The sequence below is a fragment of the Fukomys damarensis genome, unplaced genomic scaffold (genome assembly GCF_012274545.1).
Source record: "Fukomys damarensis isolate Sample0158 unplaced genomic scaffold, DMR_v1.0_HiC HiC_scaffold_25, whole genome shotgun sequence".
Lineage (NCBI taxonomy): Eukaryota > Metazoa > Chordata > Mammalia > Rodentia > Bathyergidae > Fukomys > Fukomys damarensis.
The window spans coordinates 22,621,981-22,640,421 of record NW_022900937.1 but is presented as its reverse complement, the minus strand read 5'-3'; the positions used below and the strand labels follow the sequence as shown (position 1 = coordinate 22,640,421).

Genomic DNA, 18,441 nt, shown 5'->3' with positions numbered 1-18,441 from the left:
TGGCAAGTAGAGTATTTCAGCTACAACTCAGAACAATTAGACTTCTTTGTTCCCAGCAATATTACTCACTCACTAGTTTACTTTCATAGATTATCCTCAACCTCTGTGTCTAAATATGCCATATAGTGGAGGTATTCATGAAATGAGAGCAATAATGTGGACCTAATCAATATAGCAAGTAACCTGTAAAATATATAATTCATTTTTCTTCTGCCTTTCATACCAAGAAATATTTTATAAGAGAAAAGTACTATCTTCTAGGTCTGTCCTGAGTATTCCCAGCTTCCTTGATTAGCTATTATAATTTACCCATTTTCCTGTACCTGATAGAATAATTCTAAAACACAGCTTCAACAGGCAGCACAGTTGGATTAGAAGGTAAAGATGCTATAGTTGGAGCCAGGAAATCAAGGTTTGGCTTCTAGCTCTGCCCTAGTTGATCTTATTTATTACTCCATCTGTTTCCAAAGCAGATAGACTCTGAGTGCCACTGAGGTATAAGAGGTAGCTTTCTGAGTTGCAGGTGAAGCTGAAGTCCTGATTCTTTAAACCTTGCTCTGGTTGATTGTTTTGTTTTGTTTTGAGGCAGGGTCTCGATATGTAGCTCAGGCTGGCCTTAAACTCACTATGTAGCCCAGATCGGCCTCGAACTCTCAGTAGGCCTCCTACCTCAGCCTCCTCCCAAGTGCTGGAACTACGGCATGCACCACTGAGCCCAGCAGCCTTACACTAGCTGAATGGGGCTTGGGACAGCTGGAGATCCTAGGCCTCTTAACCAAAAACAGACTCAATAATGTGTTCAAGTATGCCATAAAATAGTATGAGTTTCTATGAGTTCTTATGGTATTAAAAACACTGGGTTGTCTAACACTGGCCTTTCTTGGTCTGAAAATACAAAGGCTAAGAAAGGATGAAAATATTAAGAATCATGGTGTGAACTTAGTGATAAGTTGGCCCTCTTGCATTTCTTGCCCTGGTTTCACTTTCCTCCTATCCATTTTCCACAGCCATCCTAGAGATGATTCCAACCACACTCCCTCCTGAAACCTGCTAATAATGCCTGTCTCGAGGCCTGTAGGGAAATGTCTAAATACAGCCTCTAAGTTTTTTGTATTACCCTAGGCACACCGATTTCTCCTATCAATGTGGCACAAAAATCCATGGCAACATCACATGGCTCCTGGCTCCTTTGGTACACGCTTTTTCATGCCTCTATGCCTTTGCTCAAGCTGTGCCCTTTGACTAGAATGCATATGCCTGGTGAATTGCAACCCCTCCTCACATTTGAACTCTTCCAGAAAGTTTTTCCTGCGCCACAATCCTACCCTCAGCTAACCAACTGCTCCCTTGCTTTGGGTTACCTGTCTTCCTTGAGCACACGCTTGTGATTTTATTTATTGCCATATTATGATTTGGAGGGCTGCTAGAGCAGAAACTTTGCCTCACTTGTCTCAGTGATTCTGAGGGCTGGCATTGTAGGCACTGGGGTAATGTTTGATGCGCAGATGGATACACCAACAGATGGTCGAATGGATGGATGAATTTGGGTTAATGTGGTCTTGTTTACCAAATTTCGAACTCTGGTGTAAGTGCTTTATGAAGAACAAGAAATACAATTTTATATAACGGACACTCATTTGGTACTAGGCATGCCACAATTTGTCCTTTCACGCCAGTTTCCTGTTTCCCTAAGGGGATCATAAGTTACCAATACACATACCAGTGCTGCGTGCTATAAATAGCATGAAATTTGACTCTCCTCTCACTTTGTATGGTGAGTGTCTGGTCTCTATAAGCCAAGTCCAGCCACCTATTGTATCAGGGTCCTCTCAGGAGCAGCATTATTTAATGGGTGGTTGGTTATAACTCTATGGAAATTAGGATTTGTTGCAAAACCAAAGGACTGTCCTCTTTCTAATCTCTCGAGGCCTTCCTATGAATTAGTAAGAACACTCCTTTATCTTTACTTCTGAACTCAGCTTGACTGAGTAAAGTAAATAGAGAAAGAATCGAATGGCTGTGCTTCCTCTCTAATTGAAAACATCATCATGGAGAGAATAATTAAGCTTAATTTAGGGATTTAGGACTTTTTAAAAGGGGTTGCCAAAAAGAAAAAAAAAAAGTGGTAGCTACACACAAGAAAAATATCAGAACAAAATAGAGCTCTCAAATTGAGCCAGCCTTGTCTTTCTACTTAATTTTTCTTAATTCTCTCAGCTCTGGGACATAAAAACCTATGGTAATTATGATGGTCTTTTTACACCATTTAAATCAGAGGCACAAGATAATGAAAATGCAATTGGCTAGTGGGGGATAAAAAAAAAAGACTTTCTACCACTAAGTACAATTGCCGTGACACTCCGGTCAGGAAGCCCTCATCAACTCAGCCCTTACGATATCATATTTTGGGAAATATGGGTCTCTTCTAAGCTTGTACGATTCCTGCTTTCAGGAGGCATTTCTTTCTGCACAACTAGAGGAGTGTCTTTCTGAGTTTGGACTTCCTAACCTTGAGAAGGAGTTGCCGCGCCTCTTCACCGAGTGTGAAATGAGCAGATGGCGTTGTCTCACTCCAATTTGTTTTGCATGGACTGAGGAGAAGGCTGCGGGGGAAAGGAGGGATAATGTATTCTATTTCTGCCTGCTAAACATGGCTTCTTGGCACAAAGAAAGGGTACTTCACTCACCGTGGATTATCGACTTTTTTTGGTGCCAGGAGTTGAACCTAAGGCCTTGTGCATGCTATGCTATGCACACGCTCTACCACTGAGCTACACCCCAGGCCCTAACTACTGCTTCTTCCTCTTCTTCTTCTTCTTCTTTTTTTTTTTTTTTTTTTTTTTTTTTTTTTTTTTTTTTTTTTTGGTATCGGGGATCGAACTTGGAACTTTGTGCTTGCAAGGCAGAAGGTGGAACCACTGAGCTAAATCCCCAACTCCTATCTACTTCTTCATAAGAACTGGAGCTTCACTTATTCTACTTCAGTCCAGAAGTTATTAGCACCATATTTTTCTCCACACCCCAGAGGGGTTGTATTCTCATTACAGAAACGCACATACCACATTTGAACCATTTACTTCAGCTGATAATTAAAGGTGTCTATTGTAGGCGCTTTGAAGTAATGAAAGTCACGCAACACACATTTAAAAGAAAACACCTCTCTCCAGGAATGTTTCATTTTCAACTCTACATTCAGCTCACTAGCAACCAACTCTATACTCAAAAAAATATCCCTAGGGAACTGAAAGAAGAGCTGCCTACTATCAAGGAAAAGTTGCTAAATTTCCAAATATCATACCCTTCTACAGCTGGCTCTCCATCTGGACTGCAAGAGTACAGTCCAGGAAAGGGGTTATGAGAGTTTACCTTCCATCTTGTACTAGGGGACATTGGCACTTTCTACCAGGTAAGCAAGTGGGAACCTAGTCTAGTCTCATCCAAGAAAAGGGGCCTAAGGGCTCAGAGGAGGCTAATTTGTAGGAGGTTGCCATACCTGTGTTCTGTTTCCACTATACACCACCTTGATACAGCTATTGTATATTTATGTCTTCCCTTTCATCTGCTGGGTGCAAAAATATCAGAAATTAAGATAGATCCTGCTGCCAGTCGTGGTGCACATGCCTGTATCCCAGCACTCGGGAGTCTGAGGCAGGAGGATCGCTGTGAGTTTGAAACCAGCCTGGGCTACACAGTGAGTTCCAGGTCAGTCTCAACTACGTAGTGAGACCCTGTCTCAAAAAAAAAGATAGATCCTGCCAATGATTTCATTAGGGAAAAGGAGTGCCCAGACGAAAGAGGTGTATCATCTGTACCTCATGCAAACAGCTTCAGACATCATCGTCTATGTGAGTCTCTCTTTACCAGTTCTCTACTATGTTTCATCCATAATGATCTAAATTCAGCCCAGCCCAAAATTTGCATAGAAAAAGCTTTTTGGTTATTAGATCTATCACCTTCTTCAGAAGAAAAATTAATAATCATCTGTTATTATGGAGCCCAGTCTCTGGAAGGCCTCAACTTCACCCTGAGGAACATAGAAGAAAAGCCAATATTCTTTCCAGGAGTAGGTCTTAGTAATACAATCTTAGAATCTCTTTGTACCAGTGCTGGCCCATTCTCCAGGATTCATTCAGGTGGTTTCATACTTTATTTAACCTGTTACTCCCTAGTCTCATCTCATATTTCTGTGACTTCCCTTTTGTTCAGCCCCTGAACAACCAAGGCTCACCTTAGCCCTTCTTTGCTTTGGTAGACTGCATTAGATGCCCTTCTTTTGCCACTCCTAAAGATGATTGTTATGGTTTAGAGGTAAAATGTCCCGACACACTCATGCATGAAAGAAATTAGAGATCATGGGGGTACCGAACCTATGAATACACTTGTCCTCGATGTGTTCAGTAGCTAAATGTACCATTAGAAATTGGGGCCTGCTCAAAAGAGGCAAGTCGCTTTGGTGACCTGAAATGGTATGTTCTTGGGCCTGGCCGCTCCCTTTTCTCTTCCTCTGCATGCCCTCCCACCGTGCCATTTCTACCTCTGAGATGGCAGACCATGGATGGAATCTGTGAGCCACAATACACCTCTCCTCCTTTAAGGTGGGGGAGTCATTTTGTCCCAGCAACAGTGGTGCTTTGTGTACTGCTGAGTCTTTAAGGGAGAGCCCCTGCTGCTCCCCTCCTGCCTAGACCACTGAGTAGGAGTGCTGGGTTGGGTGGCACTAAGTCACTGTCTGTAGATGAGGGCTTAACATAGCAGGTGAGGAAGTTATAACCCTGCTCATCTTCCACAGATACCTTGAAGCCCCAGGGATGGAGCCTAATCATAGTGGAAGATCGCCCCACACTGGAGTCACTCCTGGTTTGAGCCTCTTCTTTTCCTTGTGTTTATGACTTGAGCAGCCTTGATGGGTTGACAGCTGTCATTTGAACCTGGCCCTGCCTTTGCAAGGCTGTCCTGTAGCTCTAGGGTTCAGCCTCTGGTCATGGCAGTATGATTTGTGGCTGCTCTTGACTCTTTTGACTGTGGTGGCTTTAGCACAGCTGTGGGAAGGTCCCTGCCTGGGAACTGCTTGGTAGGCACCTTCTACCCCACCCAATCACTATGGTGGCAGAAAAAAAATGAAAAGTTTCAAAGGAAAGAGCAAAATGAACTCACACAGGTTTGCCAAGGGCCTGGTATTAAAACAGACAATCCCATACTTTAGCTTCTTGTCTAGTTTCAAAAAAATTTAAAGGAGACACATTCTATATAGCTCTATGATAAAATAACTTTCTAAAAATATGTATGCAATTATAGATATAAATATAATTATAGATATAAAACATTTAAAATAGATGAATTATTTAAATCAATCAGTTTTTATATTACTACCTCTTCCTCTGACTCTCATGTAAGTCTGATAAATTTTTTCCCTTTCTGTGCCAAGAATTGAGCCTAAGGCCTTTAATGTGCTAGGCAAGAGCTCTACTACTGAGCTATATTAGCATCCCAGTCTAGTATTTTATACCAGAAAAATCTGGAAATCTAAATTATTATTGAATGCTGAGCACCCTCCCCTTTCACTTTAGAAGTGGGTAATAATTAGCTCTGCAATTTTTCAAAACAAAATAAATAGATTAGGGAGATAGAGAACTGTGTAATCAACCCACTACTCAGAACCGTTTTCAAAAATTTGGTTTTCAACAGAACAGAAAATGTGGTCTTCCTGGAATTTATCTCCTAATCTTGAAAATACAGATGGGTTTCAAAGGATATTTAGTCATGATTTTCATTCTTTTTCACGTAATATTGTATTTTAAAAGTGCTACTTGATATCTACGAGACCTTATGAATTCTTTTAACAATTTCCCGTTTTGAACTAAGAAACAGTTTTGCCAAAAAAGAGCCCGAACCCACAAAGCCTTGGGACTATATTAAACAGTACTGGTCTTTCATTTTTGAAAGCTTGCCAGAATATTTTCTTCTCTAGTTTGTAATTTTTCCCTTTTCCCCCCTCACTTACCAACTGAATAAAAGTTAAAAGGTCACATCTTTCTCATCCCATCACCAAAGAAAACATTTCTCCAATTACCCATAAAGGGCAAATGTTTCCAAGAAATTATTTATTGTTTATTAGCAAAAGGCAAAGGCTATAAGAGAAGGCTCTGTGTCAGACATATGAATTCTTAGCAGTAACATTTTAAGTATTCCTATGTGTAGAAGAAAGAAAGGAGAGAGAGAGAGAGAGAGAAAACAAGGAAAGAAAGACAAAATTATGCTATATCCACTATATTTCTGCATGCTAAATGTGTCTCTACATTGAATCTCTACAGTGGATCTGAACAGCTCCTTGTAACACCCTCACAATTGTTTATTGCCTGGCACTTAGGTGCCAGAAATATAGCAGCAAAGAAACTAGACAAAAACTTCTGTGCTTTACAGTTGTGAGAAGAAAGTCTCAGTTTCCTTAGCAGTTCCCGCTTATTAGAAGTAAATATAACACATAAATGATTACTAGACTCCAAAGAAATCTAGGCTTCCACAGTCAAACTGTAAACTTCTCTGCTGCCCTCCTGGAAGCAAGGGCCAAGAAGCATCTGTCTTCCACCCTTTGCTGCCCTCATCTGAGTTTGTTAAACCCATCAATATTTTGCTGTAACCACAGATGGGTCATTGCCAGACCAAGAACCTCTGAATCCTCAGAATAATTTCTTTATAGTCATATCTGACAATTTTCCAGGTTTACCTGATTGTCCACAGGCAACAATCATTCTTAAACTTCTCTCACATTAGAAAATGTTGGTTTAATAATTGAACTTTTAAAAAATAATTGAACTTTAATGAGGTAAGGAAATATTCTCACATTGTCACACCTAGGTTGGTCATATAAAAATCAATGCTGCAGAACGGTGTAGGTTGTGGAGTAAAGAGAGAGAAGCCCAGGGATGCCCCATTTATCCATACTCCCATGTCCCTACCCTCAGTTTCTCTTATACTTAGGTTCCTCACTTTAGGGTGAAAAACATCTGCCGTTGGACTGAATGGCCTTGTCTAGGTATCATTTTTCAAATACACAGACACCTCATGGGGAATTATTATTCTCTCTTAATAGTCCTTGCATCTAAATGATGGAAGGGAACTAACACTTAGAGTTTAAACTGTGTGTTGAGCATTTTACACATCACTTTGGTTAAACCCTACAAGTGCTAAGAGTCTGTTTTCTCATCTTATAGATGAGCAAGCTTGGTTCAAGGGCTTGAGTGTCACCCCCTCACCCCAGATCACATAACCTTCAGGGCAGAAGCCAATAATCAAAAATCACCTTTCTGTCCTGTGGTCTGAATTCACTTATCAAATTCCTTTCCTCCAGGGCAGATGAAACCTATGACAGTCTCCAGAGTAGCGACTGCCTGGCAAGAAGGTTGAAAGGGAAGGGAAAGAACAGAGAAATGAAATGAGGGACAAAACGGAAACATCTTGCTGAGTTTACAGTTTTCTCTGAGGTCAGATCCAGCACAGAGCTACAGTCTTACCACTTTGATAAAATTCCCGATTCTCAGAAATACTGACTCGGCAGGACCTTAGAGGTCATGTAGCCCAACCCACCATAAAAGCTTTATTCAGTCATTAACTCACTTTATTACTGTTGGTGATCTGGGAAGTAGTGTCACAGACTTGGCAAAGAAGTACATTTCTCTGAACCACAGTTTTCCACTATCTCATTGTAGGCTTGTCTAGTGAGAATTGACTTTAATCATAAGAATTCTTTACGTCCATTTAGCTTTCCACAGTTGTCAGAAATACTTTCTTTCATTCATACACACTGTGCCCTTTAAAGTCTCATTTCTGTGCTACAGGGAGGGGGAGGAGTTGCCTTTTACTGTGGATGAAGCTAGAATCCAGACAGATCTGGAGTCAAAATTCCCATTTTACAAGATACCAGCCATGAGAACTTGGGCAGATTATTTAATGTCTGTAAGAGTTTTTAAAGTTGCCTTTTGCTTTCAGTCTCCAGGACCTTGCCTATAAAATGGGGACAATAATACCTCCCACATGTGGTTGAACAAAGAGTGAAGCAGAGTTGTAGATATAAGATGTTTGCTCATGGCAGGTGCTCAGGGCTGCTTGCTGTGTTATCTTTTCTTCTGTTTTTACAGCTGAGGAACTGGAGGTAACAGAAGGCAAAGCAACACTCCCAAGATAAAACAACTAGTGAGTGGTGAACAAAGGCCAGGCCTTTTAAAATTATAATTCTCAGCCTCTTTGTGCTACAATATCCTGTCTAGAATAACTTTCCCTTCCTTTCTACTCTTCTGATTTGTGAATACCTTTCCCTTTTCACTTTACCCCATGGCAGTGCAAGCTCTTCACTCTCTTTTTCCACTCTAATTTTGCTATTTCTGCTTTTGTCATTGCTGTTCCCCACTACCCTTTACTAGTTGCTATGTGGTTTATATGCTCTTTGAAGGTTTAAGACGAATGGACAGGGTGCTTTTCAGCTGTATCCCTTAAATGAGAATCTGGTTCTTATATAGAAGAAACAGCAGCTGTGGTGACATCCAGGCAGATGGACTGAGTCCCCTGGCTTCTGGTGCCTGGGTGTAACATGCTGCCAGCCGCCTTCTGGATTTTGATTACTGTTCCCATAGCACAGCAGCTTCTCCAACAATCTTCTAACAAATGGTGATTTAAGCATCCCTAACTTCAGCTTTTCACATACCCTTCTAACACAGGGAACTGGTGCAGCCCATTAGGGGAGACTCTCAAATGAATTATTACCCAAGAAATTGGTGTTTTGAAAGAAGTAATTTTTCCAAGGCTATACAGAAACACATGCAGGTCTTCCAAAATTGTCTTTATTTAGGACATTCAGCATGCATGGTCATGGGGTTGCCCTGGATTGGAAAATAAATGTGTAGGCAAGCAGATTTATAATATGGCATGCATACAGAGTGTGCACATTTCTACAGAGCACACAATAAAAGATACTTGTCACTCATTTCTTTTATCATAAATTCAAATGGTACAATTGGAATATTTCCCAACCCAGAGAATATACGGTATTATAGATCTGAGAGAATTCTCAAGAGATCATCTTGTCGACCTATCTGTCTATCTATAAGCACAGGAAGTGTGTAAACTAATCAGATTTGAAAGGTAATGTTCCCTTATTGAAGATCTATCTCTATTCTGCTAAACAGCCTGTTTACATATCTGAAATTATTTTCTTATCATCAAACAACTCTTTGGGAGGTCCCATGAATAAGACGGATCCTATTTAGTTTTCTTCCTGGGGAAGGCTCTAGGGACAGCTTAGAAGACTAAGCAAGGAACCCTTTGTCACTCCCACTGGGTTCTTTCTAGGCTTCTTTCTTGGTGCAGTTTCTTGTCTACCATAGTCGGGTTGTGCAAGACTGAGTGACCATCACTGATTACTCATGCAGGTAGAGCCATTGCCTGTCTTCAAAGATCCCAGTTTTCTGGCAGGATAGAACAAAAAAAATTAGCTGTCGGCAAAGGCTCAGTGCTTCTGCTGGATACTGACTGAAACTAGAACTGACACAGTCCGTGGACAACTAGCTTTATTCATATGCTTTATCACCCACTCCTGGCACGGTTGGGATGGACTCCTCAAAGGCTCATGTGTTGGAAACTCGATCTTCAAATTCAAATGTTAATGGTATGTAACTTGGAGGGGGAGGTGCTTTAGGAAGTAATTAAATTAGATAAGGTCATGATGGTGTCCCCTCATGATGAGACCAGCATCTTTATAGAAAAGGAAGATGGACATGACCTTCCATATTTGTTCTGTCTTGTCAAATGATTCCCACCATGTCATAACTCAGCAAGAAGGCCCTTGCCAGATGCAACCCTTTGCTCGTGGACTTCCCAGTCTCTAGAATTATAAGAAATACATTTCTTTTCTTTACAGATGACTTAGTCCAGGTATGCTGTTATAGCAGCAGAAGATGGACTAAGACCTCCCCAAAGCACTGATCAAGCCCTCTTGCTATGAGAGGAGAGGAGGGAGAGGACACACTTCACAACGAACAGTGGAGATGGTTTCCTTGATCCCATTGGGTTCAGAATACCCTGCCTCTCACCCTGTGCCACCTCTCATCCCTCATGCTAGTCCCTCCTCCAGAATATCAAATCAAACTGATCAAATCAAATCAAATCCAAGGGAGAAGAAAGCAAAACTGCAAAGTACGTGTGGGAGCAGGCAAAGCACAGGAGCATTTGCTGTGCTGCCTGACCATCTATGACACTCTTAAACTTCTTTACACACTTGCCAGAATTTACTTGAAAGAGCAAATCAAATTTATATCCCTTTTGCTGGATCCTGTCTTAGAAAAATCCAAAGCGACCTAAGTAATCTAAACCTAACCTTTGTGCAGTAACAAAATATCAGTGTTTTCCTCAAATGATTTTAAATATACTTAGAAACAACATTGCAGAAGAGAGGAAAGAGTATGCACAAGTAGCTGGTTTAACCATTTTTTGAGCTGATTACAAAAAAATTGAATTGTATTTTTTTTCTGGAAGAAGAAAGGGGAACCCAATAGCTGATATTCAGTCTTAACTGAATTTGTTTAGAGACGTAGTTCAGTGGTAGAGCACTTGCCCAGCATGCATGAAGCCCTGAATTCATTCACCAGCAGAGCAAAGGAGAGGGGAGTAGGGGGAGAATCTATATTCCTGCACAGGAGCTAATCACCTCCACCCAGCCACCTAGTATATGAATTCCACCCAAGGACTCTTCCTGGGCCCACCCCAAGACTAACATTCACTCCCTGTAGACCCCAACTATTTAACATAGTTGCTTTCTGCTGGTCCATAAGTCTAGTATCAGCCCCATTTACATCTGTTTCTCATAAACATAAAAACATATTTTCCTTCTTGTGCCTTCTTTTGTTTCTCTCTTTCAAAGAGTTCCAGATCTTCCTGGTCTGGGTGTGGGATTTTTGTCAGCATCTGGCCAACTAACCCAGCCCACGTGCTCTTATCAAAGTCCAGTATCCACAGTCTTGGTCTTGCCCCTCAGAAGGTTCCAGTATGTCAACCTGACTGTAAATTTTCAAGCAGGAGCTGATAAGGTTGTTTGGTGAGGAGGACTGATTGTCAGCATAGCTAAGGATGTACAGTCAAACAGGACACTGTATCCTCAGCTGCACTCTGTCTAGATCCTAGTTCCTCCAGTGAGAGTATGAGTGATTCCACCTTCACTCTTCCCTTCCTCAAAAGGGAAAATGAATTGGATGTATATGAATTTGCTAAGGTTACCAGAACAAAATACCACAGATTGGGCAACTGAAATAAGTCCAAGATCAAGGAGTCTGCAGCTGTGGTTTCTTCTAAAGCCTCTGTCCTTGGCTTTCAGGGGGCTACCTCCTCACCATATCCTCAGGTCTCTCTCCTTCTATCGTGTGTGTGTGTGTGTGTGTGTGTGTGTGTGTGTGTGTGTGTGTGAAAGCCCACCCTTATCGCTTCACTGTAATATAATCACCTCTTTCAGTCTCTGTTACCAAATACAGGTACATTCTGAAGTGCTAGAGATTATGACTTCAGATATGAATTGCAGGGAGGGCACAGAATCCAGCTTATAACTGCTGGGTTTGCTACTCTTGTGGCATACAGTCTATGCCACACCATCTCAAGCAGCTCATGGGTGGCTTCCTTGCGCTTGGCATCACTGTCTGGAGAAGCCAGTTATGGTGAGGGCACAGAGTTGTTTTATTGAGATCATGGCACAAGGAGTAAGTAGCAACTGACAAAGGAAAGAACCGGTGTAGGCCCTTTTCTTTAAAAGGTAACCTCAGGTGTGGCGGGTGTTCCTGGGCTACTGCAGCATGCGCTGAGAATCCCCATGGCTGCCAGGTGCTGGCAGCATCCCAGGCTCTTCCTTCCTCTCACCTGCCAGGCTTCAGCCCCTAGGATCTGAGGACAGGACTGCCTCCTCCCTGCCCAACCTCTCTTAGTCCTCACCACCTGTAACCTGTTTCTCCACCCCTGTCTCACCTGTTTTGACTCTTCTGAAGATACATGCCTCTTGCCTTGGCAAAAGATAGCTTCTTCTCCTTTCTTTGGTACCCTCTCTAGTTCATTTCCTCTGTGAACCACTTAGTTCTCCTGGCTCTGACTTTGATTTGGCATCCTTGCTCCTGCTTTCAGCTCTCCTCCTGACAGTTCACGAATCCCATGACTTACTTTCTAGGTCACACTAACTCGGCCCCCAATGCCTCTGTGTCCATTGGCTCCCCCAGGCAGCTTTCTGCCTGTCCAGGCTAGAACACGGGCATGTATCTGAACACAACTCCTTGGGCACAAAGATATGATGAATTTAGTTAACACAGAAAGGAGATTTGGCTTCTGGGACTGCAGGAGTGAAGCTTCTGATGTGGCTGGGAGACTTATGACCCTATATAACCATTTGGTGAATCTCAGGGTAATTGAGAGAGTGACCTTCCTGGGTTTCCACCCAGGCTAAGAAATGAGTCACCCTCATGGAAAGGTGGACGTGTGTCGATAATCTGTCTGGCAATCTGCTCCCTTCCACATGGCCAGGGTTAGGAAGGTCCATGCTGGGGCAGAGGAGAGGAACTGACAGATTATTCCCAGAAACACCTCCAGCAATTGGTCAGTGGCTAGATTTTGCCTAGTGTAGATGCCTGAGTCCGAAAGACCTGGGCTGCTGCCTTTGCAATCCGTACCTAGGCCTGCAACTGCTATCTGTCTTGGGGACTTCTTAGGCTGCTCCTCTCCTGGTGCCCAGATGACCCAGTAAGGACCCACACTGCCCTGCAGGGAGCAGAAAGCCAAGGGGCTGCCTCCTTTCATGGCTTCTCAATTAGCATGTTACTCAGCCCAGCTCCGGGCCCTTCCCACTTAAACTCAGTGGCTCCTGCTGGGGTCCTGGTGTTGCTTGAAAGGAAAACAGATTTGAAAAATAAACAAGTGAGCTGAAGGCCTACCTGCTAACCATGCCTGAATGCAGCATTTATTGAGAGCTAGAACCCGCTCTACTTCATCCATCTTGCCAAGGGGCCCAGTGTTTCCAAAGTCAAATCTTGAGGGGAGGACCCAGGCCTACAGAATCACATTCCTTCATGAAGAAAGAGAAGGAGGAACTTGGCTCTATGGGTTCCAGTGCCTAGAAAGCAGCACTAAGTTTGCCCTTTGATACCCAGGGACAGTGGAAATATTTAGGTGGCCTTGGTTTTAGACAGTTTCTTCTCATTGAAACAAAATACCTGATACCCCCAACTAAAAGGAGAGGTTTGTTTTGGCTCAGAATCAGAAGCCTCTGAAGGGTCAGGCATTTAGCTCAGTGTCACCACATCTGCCTAGCAAGCGCAAGGTCCTGAGTTCAATCCCGGGTACCAAAAAAAAAGTCTCCATCCTTGCATAGTTGGTGGCATGATAGAAGGGGTTGGGCAGAGCAAAGATGCTCCGATCAAGTTAACCAAGAAGCAGAGAGAAAAGGGAGGAGTCCAGAAGGGAGATAAACATTTCCAGGCCACAGCCCTCATGACTCATCTCTTCCAAGCAGACCCTGCCTCTAACAGCAAATCTGCTATGTCCCCCATAATCCAATCAAATTCCAAAAGCCCCACCTGTGAGCTCATGGGGCTTTTGGGGGACATTCCAGATTGAAGCCACAACACCTGGCATTAAGAGACCTTGGGGAGACCACTGATGCCAAGCCCCTGAGTCTCCTCTTAGATGTGGACCACGCTGTAATGTGACCCGAATCCCAGGTGATGTGCTGTTGAAACTGCTCAGCTACTGACACTTTAGCACAGCTTCTGAAGAAGCTATTTCATCCAATCCTCAATTTAAGTATTCAAAAATTCCTTACAAGCTGTCTTGCTTGGATCAGATCTTCACCTCCCAGGCAGGGTTCCCTTTGGAGCAGTGTCCCCCTTACACGCTGGTCTCAGGGAAAGCTACGAATCATGGGGCCGCAACTCTTCCCTCAAAGTCCTCATTCAGAACACTTCTGCCTACTTCAACCTGGAGCAGGAACACAAGGTAAGAAGTCAGGTGGAGCTGGGCTTTTTCAATATGCTGTTGCGCCAGATGAAAGCTATATAGACATTTTCATCACCCTTGTGTCACCCTTGAGAAAAGTGAGACTCAGAGAATTAAATAAATGCCTGGTCCGAGGACGCACACTAGTCAACAACAGAGTCCAGATTTGAATCCAGATCTGTATGATCCCAAAGTTCTTCATGATTATCGTCCTCACCAAAATAACTCTCCATGCACAATGCAGCTTTTTGCAGTTGGAGGAAGAGCAGAAAATAGCTCTAGAGCTTGCCCACCACCTCATTCAATGAGCTTGACGCAGAGGCATACATGGGATACAGTTGTCTCTCCTCCACACGCGTCTTGTCCTGGTACTTCATCTCCCTACGTTGCTGCAGTTCGTGGCATCCACTCATCGTGCGTCCTCACGCATCCCACTCACAGCCAATGAAGGGTTTTTCTTCCATGTACACGAATTCTCAGCTTTCAGGTCTACCCTCATCTTCATCTCCAGGAGAAAAGGCACTGCCCTATTCATTTCCTGTATTTTCTTGAATTGTTCTTGTCTCGATCAATTACTATCCCTCCTTTGTAGTCCCTCCCCCACACTCCAGCTTCCTGTGAAAGCAGGCTGGAAGCCAGGGTGTCCCCATAAATACTGAAATGCCCGTTCCCTTTTGTCATTAGGCATTACACTTTAGCCAAATAAAGCGTGGCTGCTGGGCGCACTGGAACCCTTTCAGAGATGGTTTATTTTCCTATGATCGAGCTTCTTTCTTCCTGATGAATCAGCACTCCCTCTCTGCTCTCAATGCGCCAGCAGTAACAGGGCACAAAGCCTGTCAAGCCTCAGTCCATAAATGACTAAATGCACCTATTATTCCACTGTTTTTCCAGCTGATTCCTCCTGAGTTCAATACTCTGTTCTAGGCAGTTGTAAGCGTCTGTATATCTTGCTAAGGGCTCAAAAAAGAAAGAAAAAAAAAAGCATTTGATCTCTTGGGTGTACTGCATGGTTTGGGAAAACAAAATGAAACAATTCTTATTTGAAAATCACGTTCTTTTCATAATCCTTAAATACAGCGTCAGCCTCATCCCAATTAGCCCAGAAGTACGTGTCGGGCTGTGTCTGTGAAGATGAGCTCTGAAGGAAAAGAGCAGCTTGACACACCTCTCATGGACTGGAAACGTGCTCCCCACCTGCCCTGATGCACTTAGGAGCTATGGAAAGTGCACAGTTATTTAACATAGTTTGAACGCAATTATTTCCTCTTTAGGGTCTAAGGGTTGTGATCAAATGTGCTTGGGTTAATTCTTGCTGTCACATCGCTACTTCTGCTATGGACTCCATCAAGTCTTCCTTTTTTTCTTAAGTGCCTGCTTTTTCTAGGCACTGTGGGAGGGACATATTAGAAATGGACAAATAGATCCTTTCAAGGGCCTCTCAATACCAGTAATGTAAGCAGATTGTATCACTGGTGGCTGGACCCTGAAGAGAATTTCAATTCTAGCTCAAGCAGATGGAAATAGGCTTTTAAAATCCTTCCTCTCCGGATTCTAACCTGCTTGGGAGCTAGCTGCCCACTTTTGCTGGTCTCCTAGCAACCGAGCCCCTTCTTCTGCAGGCGCTGCTGTCCACAGGGCCAGGCTTCGGAGAGTCAGCCTCTCCCTGCCCTCCCAGGCTTAGGGCAGGGATGTCACCAAGGGGATGAGTGTGAGCACTCGGACAAAATGCTAAATGGTCTGTAAAGGCTTGGTGAGGGTGACAATCCAAACGGAGCACCTTTTGCACATATTTCAGGGGATCTTGGGATTGAGATTCATCCTTCTGCTTCCTTCCAATAATAGCTTGCATGCATGGAATGCTTTGTATTTTACAAAACACTTTTGCATCCATTATCTCATGCAATTCCCAAGGAAAGCCTTGAGAGGCCTCTGCAATGAGGAAAAGCCTAAAGAAATTGTGTTCGTTCACTTTTGGATGCTTTTTAAGGACCCCGGAAGAAACTCCAGGTCATTTAATTAATAAAGTTTTTTAAAACAAGAGGAAGGATTCTAAACACCAGTCTTCCTCCTCCCCCTCCTCCTCCTTCACCTCATTATCAGAAATTTAGGGTTCTTCTTTTTTTTTTATTTTTGGTTTTCGAGACAGGGTCTTGCTTATATAGTTCAGGCTCATCTTGATCTCACACTATGTACCCCAGGCTGCCCTTGAACTTGTGGCGATCGTTCTGCCTCAGCCTCCTGAGTGCAGGGATTAGGCGTGTGCCACCATCCCAAATTAGGAATGAAGGGTTCTAACCTGCTAAACTCTGCCTTTGTGACTGAGAGCTTGAAAGGAACCCAGGAGAGATGATGCTGCCTCTTTCTTCCTGCTGCCTTTTCACTCTCCTTTGTTCCCTCCCCAAAGGCCACTCTTGAGACTAAAATTGCCAGAGGAACTTGGTTGTTCAAAATGGCCTAATTCTGAGTTTTATCCATAAGATTCTTCTCTTTTTGTGATAAAAGGAAAAGCAAAAGAGAGAAAAAGCTATCTCAGTTTGCTTGGGCCATCATAGCCTACTAACCCAGGCTGGGTTGATGAGGTGAACATGAAAGAATGATCTTTCTAGAGGCTGAAAGTCTTGGATCAAGGTTGGGCAGGGCTGGTTTTGGGTGAGGTCTCTCTTCCTGACATGTGCATGTCTCACCTTGTGGCTGGTGAGAGCTCTGGGGTCTCTTCCTCTTCTTATAAGGGTGCAGTTCTATGGACTGGTCTACTCTTTTTTGGGGGGAGACCAATTTATTTTGAAGTCTAATTTATTTTTGGACTGGTCTACTCTTAACCTTAACCTTAACTTAACCTCGTCCAAGGCCCCATTATCAACACCATTGCCTGGGGGGCTAGATCTTCAAGAATCTGGGGGGTACAATTCAGTCTATAGTAAGATCCTTCCTCCTCCTGCAGGATGGAAAAGAAGCAAAATCTCTCCTACTTAGAAACCTGGAGTTGGAGCTCCTTGAACAGTGGGGTCAGAAAATTTGGCCCCATGTTAAAAAATCTGTTTCTGTTTTCCTTTCTCATTGTGAATTGGAATCCTTCGCGAGCTGTTATTCTCTGTGGCCTACAACATCTTTATCATTTTAATAGCGTTCGGACAACTAGCAAGATCGTTCTGAAGGCTGTTGGGGGAGAAAAGGATCTCAAAATGCAACCGGGCAAGGTGCTTCTGCCTCCTCGCTCATCGTAGTACAGGCTCCAGATATCTTTGCTCCTTGAAAGAGACGGCATCACCACCATAGAAAGCAGCTGCTGCTGCAGTTATGGCTCCAGCCGCCAGGAAGAACACATACAGCCATTTTCCAGAAACACAGCCCACTCGCTTGCCCTGTCTGATTAAAATGTCCCCAAGCCATTTATTTTTCTTGATTGTCAGGCCAAAGAGAAAAATAAACATGCTGGTTTACAGCAGCATAGAATAGCTTTTTTTTAATCAGATGAGACTTTCAGTGAAAAGAATTGGACCAAAGTCCTAATATCATCAGCTCACCATCTCGGAAAAATGAAAATATGAATGTAAAAGTTTAAAATAAAAATTTATTTACTTTGGAATAATATTTTTACAGAAAATTTGCAAAAATAGTATGGAGAGTTCTGCATAACCCTCCAGCCAATTTCAATATTCCCAATGTTCTCACACATTCCCAGGTATAACTGTCAAATTAAGAAACCAATTTGAGTACATTACTGTTAACAATATACATTTTTTTCTGTGTTAGGCATTGAACATAGGGCCTCCTGCCTGCTGAGCAATGGCTCTACCACTGAGCTACACCTACATCCCCAGCCCTTTTATTTTTATTTTGAGACAGGCTGGCTTTGAACTTGTGATCTTCCTGCCTCAGCCTCCTATGTACTTGGGATTACAGGTATGCACCACTATTTTAATTTTATTCAAATTTCAGTAATTTTTCCACCAATGTCCTTTTCCTGTCCCAGGATCCAATTTCAGGTCCCAGCTTGCATTTAGTTGCTATGTTTCTATGGACTCTTCCCTTAATCTTTCCCTGTCTTTTATGATCTTAGCACTTTTGAAAAATTCTGCCCAGATATTAATTTGGATTTATCTTATGTATTTTCTCATGATTAGATTGAAGTTATAGACTTTTTGTGGGTCTTTTTAAAAAAAAAAAAAAAAAGAATACCCCTGAGAGCATGTTTCTTTCTTGTTCCATCACATCAGAAGGTACTGGATACTTGGCCATTTGGCGAGGGTGGCATTTGCTAGGTTTCTCCACTGTAAAGTTACTATGCTTCTCTTTTCATAACTATTCTTTGGAAGTGAGCCACTATATATCCAGTTCACAGTACACAATCTGGAAATTCAGTGTTTCTGGAATGAAAGAAAGTCAAGTTCTCTCAAGTAAGATTACCAAAAAAAAAAAAAAAAAAAA

The 18,441-nt window shown here is 42.8% G+C and overlaps 1 protein-coding gene across 1 annotated transcript in view; it reads right to left on the bottom strand.

The window, feature by feature from the left end:
- The window catches only part of Neo1 (neogenin 1), a 194,275-nt gene extending 181,459 nt beyond the window's left edge, over window positions 1–12,816 (bottom strand). Inside the window, exon 1 of the mRNA XM_010627935.3 lies at window positions 12,690–12,816. Coding sequence (XP_010626237.1) covers window positions 12,690–12,816 — 127 coding nt within the window. The remainder of the gene's footprint in view (window positions 1–12,689) is intronic.
- Window positions 12,817–18,441: the final 5,625 nt, after the last annotated feature.